General features: G+C 44.1%; 2 protein-coding genes across 2 annotated transcripts; both read right to left on the bottom strand.

The window, feature by feature from the left end:
- Nucleotides 1-3,280: 3,280 nt before the first annotated feature.
- Nucleotides 3,281-15,069, bottom strand: LOC143117369 (cytochrome P450 2J2-like). The gene is made up of 9 exons (XM_076279063.1): nucleotides 14,848-15,069; nucleotides 9,524-9,686; nucleotides 9,253-9,402; nucleotides 8,711-8,871; nucleotides 8,248-8,424; nucleotides 6,895-7,036; nucleotides 6,573-6,760; nucleotides 5,357-5,498; nucleotides 3,281-3,650 (listed from the first exon to the last, which is right to left on the bottom strand). The coding sequence occupies exons 1-9, from the start codon at nucleotides 15,028-15,030 to the stop codon at nucleotides 3,475-3,477; spliced, it is 1,482 nt and encodes a 493-aa protein (XP_076135178.1). The 5' UTR covers nucleotides 15,031-15,069; the 3' UTR covers nucleotides 3,281-3,474.
- A 353-nt stretch (nucleotides 15,070-15,422) lies between these two features.
- On the bottom strand, nucleotides 15,423-19,650 carry LOC143116489 (TLC domain-containing protein 4-B-like). The gene is made up of 7 exons (XM_076277683.1): nucleotides 19,561-19,650; nucleotides 18,380-18,599; nucleotides 17,957-18,046; nucleotides 17,779-17,837; nucleotides 16,719-16,813; nucleotides 16,453-16,526; nucleotides 15,423-16,272 (listed from the first exon to the last, which is right to left on the bottom strand). Exons 2-7 carry the CDS (start codon nucleotides 18,529-18,531, stop codon nucleotides 15,963-15,965), a joined length of 780 nt encoding a protein of 259 aa, XP_076133798.1. The 5' UTR covers nucleotides 18,532-18,599; nucleotides 19,561-19,650; the 3' UTR covers nucleotides 15,423-15,962.
- Between the last annotated feature and the right edge of the window lie 602 nt (nucleotides 19,651-20,252).

Here is a 20,252-nt window from a genome sequence, read left to right on the forward strand (position 1 = left end):
AGTCTGACCCGCAGTGCAGATGAGAAATCTGTATGTGACAGGCTCTTTCAGGGATCACTGCTATCATTAAACACCAGAACTAATGCTTTTAATGAGTCTCTGTGGCTAATGAGAGATCAGTTAAAGACAGCAGAAAAACATAAACTGTATGTGAACGTCTCATTTGCACTTTTGACCTTTAACTCTTGTCCTTTGACCCCTACAGAGCGACAGAAAGGACTATCAGCTCATTGAGTTACCGCGCCAGGGGAAGGACTCTGTTTCTCCCACCATCATGGTAACATACCTTCATTTTTTGAAGTTTGTGTGTGTGTGTGTGTGTGTGTATATGTCTGTGTGTATGTGTGTGTGTGTGTGTGTGTTTCGTCATGCACCTGGTGTTGTCCTTGTGCAATACTTCCTTGTATTCCTTCCCTTGATAACCCTCTAAGGGGAGATAATCTACTGTGTGTGTGTGTGTGTGTGTGTGTGTGTGTGTAGGTGTATGACCGTCCTGCCCGTCCCGTGCTGCAGTGCTGGGAGGGCCCCCTAGTGGCCTCTTGCCTGTCCGACACGCTGGAGACTGACCGCACCTCCGTTGCCACGGAGACGGACACCATGGTACAGCTGCTGAAGGTCGACGTTGGCTCAGACGACGTCACCATGGAAACGGACACCGTGGTCCAGGTGCTGAAGGTCGAAGACGCCTTGGACGATGTCACCATGGAGACGGACACTGTGGTCCAGATGCTGAAGGTCGACGACGGCGTCACCATGGTCGCTCCGGCCTTTTACAGGACCGAGAGCGACCTCATACTGACCAGCTTGGATGAGGACGATTTTCAGGGTGGTGGCGCCCCCTCTGAAGCGATGGAGATCAGCACCTCTCACCTGTCCAACGCTCCTGGAGGCCTGAGCGTGGCTGTAAGCGACGCTGCTGCCCGACGTGATGTCCTGCAGGGGCTCAGTGGTGGCGGCCTGCCAGAGGCCTGGCTGGAGCTGGAGCGCGTGCTGGAGACCAACATGGCCAACATGCGGCAGGAAGTGCGCCTTCATCTGGACGGCGTGGAGCACACGCTGACCTCTGACCTGCAGCTGCGCAAGCGCCTACGCGAGGAGGAGCGCTGGGCCGAACGCCACCGGCAGAAGCAGCGCCTGGAGGGCATGCCCATGTGGCTCCGTCGCCTCCGCAACGCTCTCAAAGGCCTGGTGAAGAGGAGGCCGAAGAGCGGCAGGACTCAACCGGACGATAGCGCCGAAGCAGCAGCAGCAGCAGCATCATCATCTTCAGCAGCAGCCGCATCATCATCAGCAGCAGCAGCAGCAGCAGCAGCATCATCATCTTCAGCAGCATCAGCAGCGGGCAGCGACAGCTCTGGGTACAAGGAGCTGTGCCACGTGGCACAGAGCGCGTGCCACTCGCAGGTGGTCCTGGAGAGGACGCGTAAGGCCTACGCGCTGGCCATGGTGCGGCAGGCGGCCGCGCGCGATGAGAGGATGCTCAGCCAGGTTCTGGAGCAGCTGGACGACATGGAGAGAAACTTCCAGAAGCGGAAGGAGCTGATGCTGCAGGACGTGGAGAACACGCTGGATAGGCTGCACATCGGGACAGGCAACGTGAGTCACACACACACACACACACACTCTGGAGCTCCACCAGAACACACACACACACATACACACGGCTGACTAGAGCACACACACACACACACACACACACTGGGCTCACTGGAGCTCCACCAGAACACACACACACACACACACTCTGGAGCTCCACCAGAACACACACACACATACACACACGGCTGACTAGAACACACACACACATACACACACACACACAGAATCAATGTTGAAGAGTTGATCATGTTGAGTTCTATTTGGCTTGACCCATGCGAGCAGTGCTAGTGTTTAATTGTGCGTCTCTGCTGCGCGGCTCCTTTCAGTCCGGAGGGCCAGTGGACGTGGAGGAGGAGGAAAGGAGCAAAGAGGACACACTGAAGAGCAAGAAACCCAAGAAGATGGGCCTGAAGAGAAGGTGTGTGTGTGTGTGTCTGCATTTGTATGTGCTGTGTGAGTGGGTGTGTATGTGTGTGTCTGCATGTGTGTGTGTGTATGTGTGTGTCTGCGTTTGTATGTGCTGTGTGAGTGGGTGTGTGTGTGTGTGTCTGCATGTGTGTGTGTATATGTGTGTCTGCGTTTGTATGTGCTGTGTGAGTGGGTGTGTGTGTGTGTGTCTGCATGTGTGTGTGTGTCTCTGCGTTTGTATGTGCTGTGTGAGTGGGTGTGGTTGTTATGAGTATGTTTGCGCAGGAGATTCATTTTGACCAAGCTGTCACTGCTCTGTTGGTGTGTGTGTGTGTGTGTGTGTGTCACTATTCTGTTAGTAATGATGTGTGTATGTGTGTTTGTGTGTGTGTGTGTGTGCACGATTATGTTGTTTTCTGCTCACAGGTTTTTCAGGTGCCTTCGCTGCTTCACCTAAATATCATCATCATCACTGGGCTGCCGGTTCAAGGTCGACTCCCCCTTACCCTGTCGTAGTGTCAAAGTGCTCCCGATGTGCAGATTGGCGCCTTGCATGGCAGCCTCTGCCATCGGTGTCCTTGAGCAAGACACTGAACCCTAAAGTGCTCCCGATGTGCAGATTGGCGCCTTGCATGGCAGCCTCTGCCATCGGTGTCCTTGAGCAAGACACTGAACCCTAAAGTGCTCCCGATGTGCAGATTGGCGCCTTGCGTGGCAGCCTCTGCCATCAGTGTATGCCCAGAAGTGTTTTACAAATGCAGTCCATTTCATCTAGTGAAGTATCAGCTCTATTTTTTATTTTCACGCTAAATATCACCAATAAAATGACCTTCATGGTATATGCTCTGTGTCTCTCATCTGTTTCTGAAATGAATGATATGTCTACTTGGTTATTAAATATATGGTCGCACACAAAACTAGTTGCCTGTGCCTGTAGCACCATACTGTCTATGGGCAACACTTGCCAGCAATCAGAGACACCTGTGTGATTTCCTGTCAGAGTCACGTTTCTCCATTGGCCTACAGTGATTGATGCCCCCACCAATATGGCGGCGCTATTTACCACAGACAGTAAAAGATATGGACAGAGCCATGAACTCACGTAATGCAGTAGGGGGGTAGGAGATTTCCCACAACGCCAAGCTTCTTTACCATCAAAAACAAAATCACCAACTAAGCAACCTTTATCAAAAAACATCACCAACAGAACATCCTTTGACAGCATTTAACTTTGGTTATCAAGCAGACGCCTTCCTTGTTGTGTGAATCCCCGTTCCATGTTTCATTTTATTACATAAATAACAAAACAGTTTCAGGCTTCACCTGATTATGTCACTTGTTTAAAGTAAAGTTGATTTGTGTATCCGCAAGTAACAACACCATGTGTAGGCCTACTCTATTACAATCTGGATTCATACAAATACAGGTCAGATTTAAAGGGACGCACAGCATTTTAAAGAAAGCCTCTCAGCGTGGAACAGCGCAGAGTTGACTGGGCAGAGGGCTGCGAGTGAATCCAAGTCGAAACTCCAGACTGGGTTGCACCCCCTCTGATGACGAGAAGGAGAACTGGTGGAGCAGGGAGGCGAAGAAGAGAAAGAGGTTCATTCTGGCCAGCTGCTCTCCCAGGCACACTCTCTTCCCTGAGAAAACCACACAGAGAGTCACAGTCAAGAACTATTCTGAGAAATACAATAACACAAAAACTTAAAGCAGCACTATGCAAATGTCTTTTTACCTGAATATAACAGCTTTGAAGCCATTTTGATGGTAAACTTGTAATAGGGGAATCGTTCACCTAGCATAGCCATAGAACATAGCCATATAACAGGGGTTGGGGGGAGGGGGGGCATCGACTATTCCATTGAAGTCTATGGCCATAGCTCGGAATTTCACCACATATGCTTCATAAGATCTTGGTTCTATAGAGTTAGGAATGTGAATTTTGGGCATGTTTTCATCTCATCATTCTGACTATTTCAGGTACATTTTTAGCATTTTTGAGCATTTCAGTCTGAGGAAAATCGACCTTATATCAGTGCGCCAGTCATTTATTCTGCTGCTGTTGGCCGGCTGCTACGTATGCTTATCAATACGCCAACGACGCGCTTCTTTATGCAGATAGGACTCAATCCCTGCTCGATCCTCATTTAGCGCCCATAGACATGAACTATGACGAACTATCTTGCTCCGCCATGTATAATCTTTGGCATAGCTGGCAGAAACCCGCAGAGAACCAGTCTTGCAATTTAGGTCTCGTTGATCCGAGACATCTCACGAGAATCGTGAAACATTACCTGGTCAGTAGATATAGCTCTGTGGAAACTGTCTTCACCTGTTGCTAGTCCTTCGTCTCCAAAACAATTGCACATACTGTGTCCAGGTGGAAGGACTGAAGCCATGATAAGTATTTACAACAGCAAGGTAACAATTTTGCGACTCCAGGGAGAGCTCTAGAGTTGCCAAATACCTGAAACTACATTGGATGCCTTTAAAGGAACATGCCGACTTTTTGGGACTTAAGCTTCTTAACCGTATTCCCCAGAGTTAGCTAAGTCGATACATACCCTTCTCATCTCCGTGCGTGTACAGTAGTTACTCGGTCTGACGCACCCACCGCTAGCCTAGCTTAGCACAGATTTCTTAAAATGACCAGTTCCAATAGCCTACACCAAAGGCAAAGGCTTTTAGGCAAGTCCCTCCACTTGGCGGCCATATTGCAACGCTTTTGGGCACTCATCGGGCATCCTATTAGGCAGAAATGCGTGTGCGCAAGGCTTAACGACACCAATCTTGCTCCAGCAGCGAGTTCACAACACATGATTGGCACAATGTCTTCACAACACACCATATGATTGGCTCAATGTATTCACGTCGTATTCACGTCGACGTTTTGCCGAGGAAGGGGTGGGATATGTGTAGACAACGGCCATATTGGCGTTACAAACTAGCCCCATGCATTTCTAACTGGAAAAAGGTAACGATAAAGCACATGGATTTGTTTACAAGCTAGCAAAACGGTTAGCATAAGTTCGGCAGACAATCTGGATGTTACAAGGTAAGAAACACGATTTAAAATGAGTTTCTTGTTTCTCACTTCTCTTTCCGGGACGGTAGTCTCAATGTTGCAAGGTTGGTTTTCCGCCTGGGGACACTAGTGGCGGCGGGAAAAGTCACCATTTTCACCGGAACAGGTCATTTAACCATCCAAAGGATTTCTAAACGGGTGTATTACATTGAAATAGTTGCCAAGTTCCCCTTAACCGTATCCGTAACCGTATCATGAGCTTATGTGTCTCATTACTACAAGGACAAGTTTAAGACCATTTCTGACACATTCAACACATACCTATAGAGAAGGGGAGGAAGGCCTCCCTCCTCCTGAACTTCCCCTTTGCATCCAGGAAGTGTCCTGGGTTGAAGGTGTGAGGAGTCTCCCATTCCGTCTCATCAAACAGAACAGAGTTCAGGCTGCCCACCACCATTGTGCCCTGAGGAACCAACGCAAAAGTTCATGACAATTCAGCAATTCAGTCTTTACAACAGTTAGGCTTCTCCCCAATCTCCTCTCTAAAGACAATGCTGACTTACTGGCAGTCATTTGGCAGGAATTTCAGGTATGTCCCTCCTTGTCTAATTTATTGTAAAGATTTCAGCTTTATAGTTGTCAGAATGATCAGGGTTAGTCATTAACATTTACAACATTAACTTCAAGGTCTTACAATCTAGTTGTACCACCTGAAGGGTAGCTGTTTCAATTACATTGCATGAAAGAACATAACATACATGAAAACACACAGACTTTGGGAAGTATATAAATGTTACTAATAACATTTAAATGATTTAATAACCAAAACATTATGAATATTCACCAAAGAACACTGCAATGAACATTCAACACGTGTTGCTAGACTCGTTGCTAAGGAATCAATACTAGGAAGTCCAGAAGATTCCTTAGCCGCTACAGTATTCTAAAGATCCGAAACATGGCTGCCGCCATATGTATTCCTGGATGGCAGATTCTACACTTACGAGAATGCTTTTGGTTGAAGTAATTACACATGAATCAGCACAAATGGGTTTTTGCTAAGAATCAAGCCAAAAAATTACACAATGTGGCTTTAAAATAGTGTAGGCATGGCTTATTTTTTCTACTTAGATCTTTATTTAATTTTGAAAATGAATCATGGTGCAGCCCCTGAAAGTGAATTATTTGTGCGAGTATATTTTAACATGCAGTTTGACATTGACAATGACTATGACATTGATTGTCCTCACGCGATCACGTTAATTTTGAGAGCACTGATAGGCTATACAGTGTGTTTACATTTCCAGGTCATTATTTTGTGTCCCACCTGTCAACTGTCATCATGTCTCTGCGCCCCTCGCTTTTACTGGTTTGAGGCCACCTAAAATATCACAGGCACACCTTAATGAACTTCTGGCTACGCTCCTGCTACTTATACTTTTAGTTTGTGCCTCTCAGATACATCTGTACTTCTACTTGAGTATAGAAACTGTGTACTTTTACGATCTCTGAATACAGTACAATGTGTCAAGATCACCTTGGGAATGATGTAGTCGTCAACTTGGGTGTCTTTGGTGGTGCTTCTGGGCAGATTTAAAGGCAGGACGTTTCCAATTCTCTGGGTCTCGTGGAGCACGGCGTCTGTGTAAGGCAAGTTCTCCCTGTCAGACAAGGAGGGCTGTCGTGAAGATCCGACCACTCGGTCTAGCTCTTCTTGCACCTTCCCTGAAAGCAAAGCAACAGAAGAAAATGGTCTATTATCGACTATGTTTTACAAATGTGATATTTTCACTTAAATCTGAGCAGAGCATCTCTATTTTAAAGTAATACGTGCATAAATGTTGAGTGACAATACTCACGCTGTATCTCAGGGTTTCTGATCATGTACAGGAGCCCCCAGTACAAGGTGGTAGATGTGGTCTCAGTTCCTGCTACAAACAGGTCCAGAGTGCAGTAGCACAAGTTCTCCATATTATAGCCTGATGCTTCATCATCCTTCCACTAGAGGGAGACAGAGAAGGGGGGGGGGCATGTACAGAAAGAAAGAGAAAGAGAACAAGACCATTTGAGAATAGAAAAGGAGACAGAGTGGAAAAGAAAGATATGTGAGAGAGATATAAGAGAGGGGAAGATGGTTGTCATAGTATCATAGAATGAGTGTGTCATTACGGACAAATGGGTGAATGAAAAGGGTGTGTGTGAAACAGAGATGGTTTAATGACCTGGGTGAGGTGTGTGTGAAAGAGAGATGGTTTAATATTCTGGGTGAGGTGTGTGTGAAAGAGAGATGGTTTAAAGAATAAAGAATAGCTTCTACCAGCTCAGAGTCATAGGAAAAATGAAGCCCTCTCTGTCATTTAATGACCCGGAGAAAGTAATTCACGCTTTTATTACATCACGGCTGGATTATTGTAATTCACTTTAACTGGAACGTCCTCATACACTTATCTCTCCAGAATGCGGAAGCAAGACTGCTGACCGGATCTAAAAAGCGGGAGCATATTACCCCTATCATAGCCTCTCTCCACAGGTTGCCCATCCAGCACAGAATCCATTTTAAGATGTTACTGATGGTTTTAATGCTCCGGGTAAGGTGTGTGTGAAAGATAGATGGTTTTTATGTTCCAGGTGAAGTGTGTGTGAAAGAGAGATGGTTTAATGTTCTAAGGTGAGGTGTGTGTGTGAAAGAGAGATAGTTTAATGTTCTGAGGTGAGGTAGAGAGGTCTTATTATCAGACATGTTGCATAAGACTGTGTATCTCTCAGGGATTGTAAAGATGATTCAATTCTAATACTAAATGTGTAAAAGTGCAAGGTTGCGATTCAGTGACTGGAGCACAATATGAATCCCCCTCCCCTGGGAGGAGAATAAAGTAGTTTATCTTATCTTTATCTTATCTTAAATCTAACATATTATCAGGCTACTTGTTGGAATAGCACCAAGACAGTTACAGCACTACACTCTGGTGGCATGTTCACAAACCCTCATGTTCATGAGCCCCTATGTTCATGCCCCAAGAGTGTAGCACTGTAGCTGCCTGGCTGCCTTAGCTCCAGCAACTCAAGCTAGGTACCGTAAAACCATTTGTTTTCTTTTTTTTCCGTACCGACAGTAAGTTACTTGGTGACCTCGAGAAACTGAGATATATGTGAAAAATCGCTGGCTTTCTCCTTTAACATATAATAGTAATTATTGGGATTATTCAATTTACCTTTTCCATTTCTCCAAGGAAACAATCAATGTAGTCCCTGGGGTTTGAAGGGTCAAGGTCCACTCTGTGGTCCTCTATTTTCCTCCTGACAAAACCAATCACTCCATTCAGAAGGGAAAATAGTTTTCTGTGTGGGCCTGGCACTCTGCGCATTATCCATGGAAACATGTTGTACAACTACAAAGACACAAGGAGAAAGCATTTGTAGCTGTTAACAATCATACGTAAAAAGTACAACGTACATAAAAAGTGGTTGGTAGAAATGGCCCTACGTAAAAAAAACTTTCTCTTTCCGGCCTACTAACTGATGAGTGAGAAGATTGGGTTTATTGCCTCTGTGCACAACGGTGTATTAGTTCATCACTGCACAGCAAATGGTTGCGCCAACAGTAACGACAGTGGGTCAACTGTCCATGTTTCATTTTTCTGAATACATAATGAAGTGGGTGTGTGAGGAGATCACCTGAGGCCAAGCTCCTCCCTGTAGGAGAAAGATCTCGTTGATGTTCTTCAGGAGGGACTGAAAGTCATCGTTGGAGTACTCAAAGCGCTCTCCAAACACCAGCACGCAAATGATGTTGGACACAGCGTTGTTAATAAGCCAGTGGGGGTCAAAGGCTTTACCTGGGAGAACCAAAGGAAAACCGATGCATTCAAAACTACAGAGAACGTACTGATTTCAGCTAGTTCATTTCATTTATACACAGGAGAGATGTTAAATTCCTAGTGATATACGTAGGTAGGGGATTTCACACAACAGCCAATCAACAACCAAGCCTATTTACTGTCAAAACCAAAATCACTATCAAATCACAAATCACTAACAAAGCATCACCAACAGAACAGCCTTCATGAGCATTTCACTGGGGTTATCAAGCAGGTACCTTCCTTCATATGCGTTTCAAGGAATTATGCCCACAACACCTCCAGAAGGCTCAACAGTGGAATCTGATAAAGATAATACAGAACTTAAGGCTCCTCAGCTGTGAGTGTTGGGTTTATTACCTTGCTCATTAGCGATGGCTTCATTTAAATATCTGCATTCTTGAAGAATGGAGGGCTCAAGGCTTCTATTGCCCAATCCAAATCTCCTCAGGGTGTGAAGAGCAAACTTTCTCTGCTGCTTCCATGCATACCCATTAGCCATAATAAGCCCTAGTAAGCAGAGAACATCAGACACACATATTTGAAATAACAGAACAGTACTACACAACAATGTTTTCGTTATTATGTTGTTATTATGACATTAAGCACAGACACAGTAGTGAAAGAGGACCTTTGTCTCCTATAATATCAGCAGACATAGGCAAGGATGGCCGGTCAACAAAGTCTTCTCCTTGGTTGACATATGCTTGTCTCACTAACTTGTGTCCATTGAGAACAACAGCCCTCGGTCCAAAAGCTTTAACACTGAAAATGCGCCCATATTTTCCAGCAAGCTGTAAAAGACACAATAAACCGTCTTCATTAGGTAACATAATTGGGGTCATTATCTAATATGAAGCTTAGATTTATTAATATCATCATAAAAAGGTTTACATGTGATTTATATACATTCATAATTTAGTGATAACATCAAATATGTACACCCAAATATGCTAAGCCCACCCAAGCATTGTGTCTTGCCCACCCACCCAAGTCAAGAAACATTTTTCAGTTGTGCACCTGCACTACCCTGGACAATCCAGAGTTTGAATGGTCTCTGTGAGACACTCTGGCAATGAGTAATGATGCACGTTACTTTTGCCACTTGTATCGCGGGGAGCCAATCACATCGGTGTATCTGATATAGGCGGGCCAAAGACGAGCTACACAGATGACAGTCGTAGTGTTATCCAATTGCGTGCAGTGAGATTTTAAAATGCACGCTTGGTGCCGCCCCTCCAGTTGGGCCATTACATTATTCGTGGCCAGACCCTTAATCTTTCTAGATTACCAGGCTCTGGAATCTCCAGGCTACATCTGCACAGTGTGCAGCCTCAAACCCAGCTTGGATGTACATGAGTTGGTATTGGGTGGAATGGTCAGGGTTCCCACTTGTCATGGAATTTCTGGAATATCATGGAATTTTGGAAAGTCTATTCCAGACATGGAAAGTCAGGGAATTTTATAATTTTGGTGGCAAAGTCATAGAATATCAGGGAATTTTGTTGTAGTGGTTTACTTGCCAAAATACATTAATACAAATATTCCCACACATGTAGGTATATCTGGATATTAGCTTTACTGCATGCTTGAATAGCCCAACTTTGTTTATTCAATACCCACTTATTTATCACCCACTCTAAAAAAGTTAAAGATTCTAACACAGCTGCTCTGAAATCATTGGTCAGTATATTGTAACAATCATTATAGTAAATTCCTGTCAGGGAAAAGTCATGGAATTTTACATTTGACTTGGAGTGGGAACCCTAAATGGTAGCTAGCTGGTACATAGCTGTGCAGTATGTATGTGTGTTAGATACCGCCCCCCCCCCCCCCCCCCCCCCCTCCTGGTGCCTTAAAGGAAAACTCTGGCCATTTCTCACATATCTCTGTTTCTCAAAGTAACTGAGTACTGTCAGTACGATAAAAACTCCCTGAAAACAATCAGTGCTACCTAGCTCAAGTTGCTGCAGCCAACAGCTAGAGCGGCAAGGCAGCTACTCAGTACGATACTCTGGGGGGCATGATTTTAAAGATGTCCCCAGACTGTAGCACTGTAGCTGCCTCGCTGCTCTAGCTGTTGGCAGGGATGGGCAAAAATACATTAAAATGTATTTTTTTTTAAATAGAATATCAAATACCCTAAATCAAAATAAGCTACAAAATACATTAGCCACACCATGTATCATAATAAAATAGGCCTACTGTATTTTTGTATTTTGAAAGTACTTAAAATACTTAAATGAGTGTGATATCATTTTGCAAACCTTCCATATCTGTCTATTTGATCTATTCCTTCATCAGTACACTGAATGTGTTTATTAAGTGAACAGTGTTTGAGAGCTACAGCTTTTCTCTGCCTACGAGACATGCCATAAACTGCAAACAGTCAACAGATCAACTATGCTGACCTGCCTGTTACATCTCATAGCCTAAATACTGCATCGAGATGCACTCAAAAAGTCACAACTGAACTTGTCAGGTGATACAAAGTTGAGACAAGTGTCTGACATTGTCAAAGCATGCCCATATTGAGCAATGTTGCAGGGCAACCACATAACGGGTTCTGTATGTTCTGACTGGATGACTAAATTATTAAAGTTCCCAAAAAGCTTGAGGTTGGTATGAGAGGGTGTGTATTGTGTGTGTGTGTGTGTGTGTGTGAGCGAGCAACCTACAAGTTACTCCTGTTGCACTAGATAATCTTCCTGAATCCCAATATTATGATCACAAAAAGTCTGGGCAAATTACTAAGTCACCAGTCAGAGGCTACATTCATTGTTTTGCACTTTTATAATGGCATCACAAGACACTTCAACATTCACAGTTCACACACAGATATTGATAGCCTGGAAATCCAGACCCAAATCTAAAAGATTAAGGATCTGGCTACGAGTACTGAAAATTGCCCAACTCGAGGGACGGCACCAAGCATGTATTTGAAAATATCACTGCACGCAATTGGATAACACTACGACCAATGTTTACTGACTGATTCCGGACTTCGGGGCAATTGGATAACACTACGACCAATGTTAACTGACTGATTCCGGATTTTGACGTTGCAGCGCTGTCGTCATCTGTTTAGCTCGGCTATATCAGATACACTGATGATGTATCAAGTGATTGGTGCAGCTCGGCTCCATTCGCCTTATTCACCCGGTGGCCAGAACGAGGCTAAAGGGTACACTTGCCATTGCACCTCAGTCCAGCAGATGGTGGTGGTAATGCACTCCGTTTGCAAACTGCCAAAAAAAAAGCTCACCGAAAAAAAAAAGAAGGGTTCACTCATAGACATTAGAAAGCCAGATACCGCATTGGGCTCCAGAACGTAGGCTACGTAAATAGCGATGCCATCTTGGTGGGGACAACAATCACTGGAGGCCAATGGAGGAGCATGTGACTCTGACTGGAAATCAGACAGGTGTCTGATTGCCTGCAAGTGTTGCCCATAGACAATAAAGGTGCTGCCCCTAGCAATATGGCGGCCGCGTTTACAATGCCACCTAATAGAACTCGGCAGACAATGTGGTATCTAGCTTTCTAATATCTGTGGGTTCACTGGCCTGTTCTTCTTCTTTAGCAATTTGCAAACAGATTTGCTGGACTGAGGTGTAACGGCAAGTGGCTACCTTTAGCCTCGTTCTGCCGCCGGGTGAATAAGGCGAATGGGCATACTGTAGGTCATGAGCAGGGTTGGAATTTCACGGCGGCCACGACCATAGATATACAGTACATAATATGGCCACAACGGCCATGGCCGTCATTGCCCCTTGCATTGTCTGTGATGCCCTTTGAAAATCTGAGGTTCACAGGTCAATGTGGCCTTGGTGCCCCCTTCTTTCAATATTCTGCTTTGCATCCGACTAATAGCAATTTTATTTAGCCTATGGCCTGTCAAAAAAATCTTAGCATTCACAGTGCAAATTAGTCTTTTATGCAGTGGAGAAAGTGACAGCGCCGAAAAAGAAAGAAAGTGCATCCAAATTCACCCATTCTTCTCTGTTGAACTACGCTCGATGGTGTTTTATGCCCCCAACGTCGTCTTCCAGGCAGCACTGCCACGGCTGACTTAAAGGCACCTAATCCTAAACCTAACCCCAACCCTAACCTTAATCCATGGCTAACCCTAGTGCCTTCCAGGCAGCGCTGCCTTTAAGACAACGTTGGGGGAATAAAACACCAAGAAACGTTGAGGTACTCGCGAAGTAGCCTACTCATCACACAGACATTGCATGTATCACATGTGTAACTTTATTTATTTGTATTATTTTACATACATACAGTTCTGCGCCCATCTCCCTACCCATTCATCTCGGTGGAATTCTTTACAAACTCTTCCCTCAACACATGACAAACCATATCAGGATGAACAGCAGACCTTACCGAACTCAAAGGTGTAAAGCATTCCCCTGTACAGTTAGCCATTCCAGAGTAATCCAGTTTTGAATTTGCAGCAAATTTCTACATGCATGTCTCCAACTTTGGGCTTTAAATTTCACAGTCACAATGTTCAGTACATTATTTCATAACAGGCCAAATACAAAACAAATGTTACAAATATCACCTAGATATCGGTAAATATCAAAATTAGAGGATATACAACTGACTAAGAGTTTGTCAAAGTAGCCAATGATCACAAAATGTTAAGCATCATGATAGCCTAGATATCTGTAAATATTAAAATCTGTAAATATTAAAATTATCAGATTATTCTGATTATATTCTATATGTCATGTTTCATGTTTTTGTCATGTTTCATAGTGATGCAGGTCTACTGCTGTGAATAGGCTACAACTCATTTTCATGTAGCCAGAATACTGTATGGTTAACTTTGGCCTTGGTGCCATGTCGTGTGGCCTTTGTGATCTCTGCCAAATATGCCCAACTGAAGGCCAAGTGGCCTTGCTCCTAAAATTATGCAATTCCAAGCTTAGTCATGAGCATCATTACTTATCGCCAGAGTGACTCTTCAAATTGTGCTCTTGTGAGGACTTCCAGGGAAAGATATTGAAACACACACACACATACACCCTTCACAAACAGAGATTGGCACGTATACGGTATATGCAACCATATAGCCATAACTTTTAACAGCTATAACTAATTTGTTTGTTTAGTCGATTACAGCACTCTGCCAACATCACGAACTGGGAGTAATAGCATTGTGATCCTTTAGGTCAGGGCCACTCAAATGCAAAGCTGAAAGGTCCACTTATCAAATATCCATTTACTCCAAGGCAGAGCTAGTGAGCAGAGCGGAGTGTGAGCGAGGAGCGGGATATTCGCACCACTCAGCTCCGCTCACTAGCTCTGCTCCAAGGTCCGGAAGATTTTTTTTAAGTAGGCTACAGAACTCCTAGCCTGGATAATCCAGACCCTGATAATCGAGAAAGATTTAGGGTCTGGCAAAGAGCAATGTAATGGCCCAACTCGAGGGGCGGCAACAAGCATGCATTTAAAAATCTCTCTGCACGCAATTGGATAACACTAGACCATGTTTACTCTGAATGATTTCGGACTTCGACACAATCGGATAACACTACGACCAATGTGTACTGTCCTCCAACGTTGCAGCACTGTCTTCATCAGTTTAGCTGGTTCCCCGGAATGCAAGGGGAAAAAGTAACGTGCATCATTGCTCTTTGCCAGAGTGTCTCGCAGAGACAATTCCATTGTGCTCTCACGAGAACTCTGGATTTCCAGGGTAACAGAACTCCAAAAAGAGCCGGTAAATCCACATAAGTCTCAAACTACACAAAACAACATGGTGTTGATGGGAGAAGCGACCACCAGCCATTCAGAACTGTGTGGCTATTTATTATCTTCATCACGTGGACCGGAGTCCGCCTGTTGAGTAGCCTATCCCTGCTTTAGGCTATGTAGGCTACTGTAGATGTCCTGTACAATGAACTGACAATAAACTTGGCCTTGAACTTGATATGAATGGCTTACCTCGACAAACTGGAGATGGACTCTGTTGAAGTCAATGTGATGCCAGTCTCCGATAAAAGGCAATGACCACGGTCCAGGAGGAAAATTCTTAGGTGGTTTGGTTTTGATGTAGTACACCAGAAGGACAATGGAGAGAAGGAGCAAAAAGCTCTTGATGTCAATCAATTCCGAAATATGAAACATTTCGCTAACCTCACAAATCTGTCTGCTTTGACCTAGAGCTGAGAGCAGGGCAGGGCAGGCCAGGGCAGGCTACCTGTGGGTTTTATGGGTTATCTGACATCAGAGGGTGGGAAAGCTGCACTTGGCCAACACACAAGTTCCCATGCAATAGAGAGAAACCGATACAGGTCGGCTTAAGCACGTGTTACTTTTCTGATGATGAAATAACTCTGATGACATAGCAATATAGTTTGTTGGAACATCCATTTTCTTGTTTGAAAAAACATACTCAATGGTTGATTTGGGGTTACGAATCATTTTCTTTATTTGATCTTAATGGATGAATTTATGAACCAAAGATGCATCCATTATTAAATATTAAAGAGAAAATAATGATGAATTGCATAGTTTCATTTATTTTCCAGAATGTATTGCATATCTGCCACATTGATATAGGCCTACTCATGTAGTTGATATGGAACTCTTGGCAGATGTTTCTCCCATCTCTATGATGTTTTAATATATGTTCGCAATTGCAACTTTCAAAAAACAATCATTTGCACATTTTGAGTAGCTCAGCAGGCTAACATGTGACGTCTGTCACTCTGCTCTGGCAACCATTGTATTCCGTGGTAGTGACCCTTTAGAGTACTGTAGAGTAGAATTTGGACTGTAGTTATAGATCTTATCTTACCTAATACCTTTTTTTATTGTGTGATGCAAGAAGACTACGGTAAACCTGGTAATGTGCGTCATGGTTTTTTCATCATAAGCTTGACTGACGGTAACTGTCTTCTTTTCACACACTCTGAAACATAGATTCACATCATAACATCTCAATGACGTTAAAGCTACAGTTCTTGTCTGCCAAAACATAGATTCACATCGCAACATTACAGTGACGTTGAAGCTACAGTTTCTGTCTGCCAAGACATAGATTCACAAACATAGATTCAGTCTGTCTTGAAGCCGGGCTGACCCCTGACCCCTCTGTAGGAGTGGAGGACCCGCAGGCATCCCTTCCAGATACGCCGCATCCAGAGCACGTTCAGTAGGTCAAGACAGAGGCTGGACAGCAGCCATGCCGAACGGCCCCCAGTGGACAGCAGGTGGTAGGCTTGTGTGCCATAGACTCCAAAGACGCGGTAGTAGTAGACTGGAAGCACAGCAAGCCTCACCAAGAAAAATATGGCTGCCATCAGTGCACCATTGGCCAGGTTTGGCACAGAGGTCTTGGGGTAACCCAGCGCTTTGAAGAACCATCTAATTACAGACACAGGTAGTTATAAAGATATACACATTTTCATCAAGACTTGTTGAAAGTGGTCACCGATATGTATTACACTAATGGCAGCTCTTTTAAGGCCAAAGTGCTCTGAAAGCAAGGGTGTGTGTCTGAGTGAAAAGTCTGAGTGAATCATTCAAGGGGATAATGTCACCTACCGCTGGTTTACACAAGGAGTGGAGAACTCAGATAAAAGGCGAAAGTTGGCAAAATAGGGCAATATGCCTTGGTCCTGATGGGAAGGGGACAAAGAATATATATATGGTCTGGATCACACAGGTGTGATGGGAATGTTGGAAATTGAACGTTCTAGAGAATACCTGGGTTCATTGAATTCAACATGGAATTTTAGAACCTTACATTGTTGCGGAACAGAATCTTCTGTTAGAATTTTCAAAACTCCCTGCTGAAGGGTTAAACTCACCAGGACATATGAGTAGGCATACAGAGCCGCTAGGTGATGCAACACAAAGAGTTTGTCCCCAGTAATCTCCCAAGAGGAAAACATGATGAGCAAATCTGTAAAATGAGATCAGGAGCTGTGTTTAAGGTGGGGACTGACTGGGTATAAATCTTTTCAGCCTTGTGAGTTGGTTTGGGCGCCTGCATCTATTGGATAGTTGTAAGGAAATAGTTAGTGTTAGCTGTTATCATGTGTTATATCAAAGATCTCAGTGATAGTCAATATAATAAATGGTGGGTAGTGTTGATTGGCGTCTTGTTCCTGACCCTTACAAAAACAGAACTGTAGTAAGACTGTAAGATTTCTATTGTAGTTCTATGGTAGTGTATAATACTTATGTGATGTTCTATTAATACCTCTAAATAGGAACCCTCTATAGAGTTCCTATAGTACACCTATAGTACACCTAAGACCTATAGTCTTATAGTATTTCTGTAGTATGTCCTTAAAAATGATAAGATTCCTATTGTTCTTTCTTGTAAGGGGAATGTCAGTGTGAAGTTCATCTAAAGTGTAAAGTTTTGCTTAGTGAGTACCAGATGATGTGTGGTAAGACAAAATAGTCTCAGAGAGGCAACTGGTGATGAAATGTATATCTGGCTAGAAATGAGGTTGGTGAACATTAAGTGGAGAGTGTGTAGATTTATCAGACACTTTTTATCCAAAGCAACTTGCATATGTCAATTACATTACAAGGGCTATTGTCCCCTGAGCAAATCAGGATTAAGTGCCTTGCTCAAGGACACAACGGTGGAAACCAGGAATTGAACCCACAATTTTTGTGGCTACTGCATACTGGTCCAGCTCTTTAACCACTAGATTATCACCGCCCCACTATGCTACCACCACCCCATGTAGACAAGGTGTCCAGCAGGCTTGTGCAAAATTCCAGAATTCTTAAATTCCAATTCAATTCTTGAATTTCACTTGCATTTCAATTGAGGTAGCAAACAGGAAGCAGAATTGCAATTCGAATTGTGCACAACCCTGGACTGTCCAACAACACCAGAAACCTGCTGACCTGAGAGTAAGTATCCAGTTGTTATGGCAACGTTGAGCTTCACCAATGTTGGATCTCCCCTGTTCCAAGACACAAATGGCACATGATTACCGGCATACTTCGGTCTGAATGGAGACCAGAGACCAGCAAATATCACACTCTTCCTCCCCTGCTACACCAATGACATGTTTTATCTCACCAGATAGGGTTCTCATTGATGCCTTCATCAAATAGAAATATATACAGACTGAAGTGAGACACTACAAGAGCATGGACCGTAGAGAGTGTTCTGAAAATGAAGAAGAAAGCAAAAGAGTGCTCACATCACATCCACTCTGACTGCTGCACCCTGGAGTGACAGGTCATTTACCAGAGACAATAGAACACCTACACCGTATGTGTACTTAATATCAAGATATCATCAAATAAGCAACACATTCTGATGTGTTATACAGTGTGTGTGTGTGTGTGTGTAAGTGTGTTAGTTGGATAGCATATCTTGAAATAACCACTATCATGATGCACTAAATGGGAATACAAATCTGTTATCAATCTGTTACTGTATGTCACATTCTATTAATTGGTGCGTGAGTGGGTGTTATTGGCACAGCCAAGGGCCTACCTGGCGTTCCACTCCATCCTGTGTGTGTGCGGTAGATGGACGAAGGCAGGGCAGAGCCATGAAAACAGCCGCGGGCTGACACCATGGAACAGCCACTGGAACACCAGGAAGCTGCAGGAGACCACCACCAGTGGTACGCTGAGCATCGCCATGGTTACAGTGCAGAGAGACACCAGGAACAGCTCCGGAGCAGCAGCCTGTCGTGTCCCTCCTCACTGTCCTGTAAAATAGTCCACAACAGAGACCCCGGGAGGGCCGGTGAGAGCTAACTCTGCAGGGGAGAGCAGCAGAGGCAATAACGTTGGCAGCATTGATAGCAGCCTTGATCATCGCTATTGTAGGCTACAACTGTTTATCACAAGTGCAACATCATAATCCGCTTTACAATATGTTACTCAAATGTATCATGAAACAATTAGGATACGTCATTGTGCTCTTCAATCCATTACAGCAGCTTAACATGTCTCCCTTCCCTCTGTTAATCATTTTCAAACTTCTCTTCCTGCCCTCATGATGGACACTTCAACATCATATCTTCACCTCAAGTCATCTCTTCCCCTTGCCTTTTCCTCTCCCTTCTCTCTTCCCCTTTCATACTCTCCCTCCCTCCTCCCTCCTCTCTCCATCTCCATCTCTCTCTCTCTCTCTCTCTCCGGTGTCACTGGACACTCTCTGTGCGGTTGTCCTAGAGGACATGAGAACCGCTGACTGGGGGTAATGAAATCTGCTGGTATTGGGGGAGGGATGCAGAGATTTCTATAGAAAAACCTTGGAGTGCCCCGGCATGTTTATCAGCAACACCGCTGATGAACTCTTGCTATGTTTTAATGCGCCAAATACGAATGCACCTCATGTAACAAATTGCTTATCCCAGTTTGTTGGTTAGTTCATTTGTGGTGCATCAGAGCTCTGCACTTAAAAGAGATTAAGCTTGGAACCAAGACTCTGCCCATAATTTTAGTCCCAGTGATGTTGACAACATAAACACAAGAAACAGAAGCCTTCAGCTATACAGCTGAATGTCCTGGAACGCTGAAAAGTGTTTTCAAAACAGTTACTACACCTGATACCAGTATTGCATCAAGGTATGGGTAACTCGCAGGTTCACTACTGCTACTAGCAGATGACTACAGCCAGATACAATATGCACAAATAGGTCTGCTACATGTGCTGCTACTCACTTTCAGCTAGTCTTCATTATCCACAAATCATCACATTCCATCACCGACAGATCAGATGAATACTTTTAGGACCCGTCCATGTCCTCACTGGAAATGAGTAGGTGAGGGAAAGAGCATGAGAGAGAGAGAGAGAAGTGAGGGAGAGATAGAGGGGGGGGAAGAGAGAAGTGAGAGAGAGGGGGGGCAAGTGAGAGAGAGAGAGAGAGAGAAGGAAAGAGCAAGTGAGAGAGAGAGTAAGAGAGAGAACTGACCTTAAAGTCAAGGTGGGAGGCTTTGTATAATACACTATGTATTCACATCTATCCTATCCTATAGGGCGTACCACATTGTACTGTAATGCACCAAATCATTTCATATTAATGCATAATGACCACACAATCTATACTCTGCATTACATTACATACATGATTAAAAAGAAGTTAAATGGAAAAATAAAATCAAATAAAAAATTCTAATACACTGACTGAACTGACTGAAGCGCTGGTAAACTGTCCAGTATAAGTGGTAAGATGAGGCATTGTGTGCTTCAGTGTGTTGGACTGTCACCTACCACTTTTCCCTTCTCATGGTGTGCTTACACCAATTTTACCACTAGGGGGAAACCTCTTCCTGAGCTTTGTATGTCAACTTCATCTTAGAAATCCTTAGCCTGACGAGTCCATGGGACGAGTCATACTCAGACTCATACTCAG

The sequence above is a fragment of the Alosa pseudoharengus genome, unplaced genomic scaffold (genome assembly GCF_046254945.1).
Source record: "Alosa pseudoharengus isolate Yale_2024_CS ecotype anadromous, Long Island Sound unplaced genomic scaffold, YU_APseudo_1.1 YU_APseudo_1.1_scf_11, whole genome shotgun sequence".
Taxonomy (NCBI): Eukaryota; Metazoa; Chordata; class Actinopteri; order Clupeiformes; family Clupeidae; genus Alosa; species Alosa pseudoharengus.

Excerpts from the sequence above, each read along its gene's own strand:
- LOC143116489 (XM_076277683.1), bottom strand. The coding sequence starts at position 18,531 with ATGGCGATGCTCAGCGTACCACTGGTGGTGGTCTCCTGCAGCTTCCTG. Across the intron at positions 17,838-17,956 it reads ATCAATGAGAACCCTATCTG|GGGAGATCCAACATTGGTGA; the intron begins GTGAGATAAAAC and ends GTCTTGGAACAG. Across the intron at positions 16,273-16,452 it reads ACTCCTTGTGTAAACCAGCG|ATGGTTCTTCAAAGCGCTGG; the intron begins GTAGGTGACATT and ends GTCTGTAATTAG.
- LOC143117369 (XM_076279063.1), bottom strand. The coding sequence starts at position 15,030 with ATGTTTCATATTTCGGAATTGATTGACATCAAGAGCTTTTTGCTCCTT. Across the intron at positions 9,687-14,847 it reads TCCATCTCCAGTTTGTCGAG|CTTGCTGGAAAATATGGGCG; the intron begins GTAAGCCATTCA and ends TGTCTTTTACAG. Across the intron at positions 6,761-6,894 it reads CAGAAACCCTGAGATACAGC|GGAAGGTGCAAGAAGAGCTA; the intron begins GTGAGTATTGTC and ends CTTTGCTTTCAG.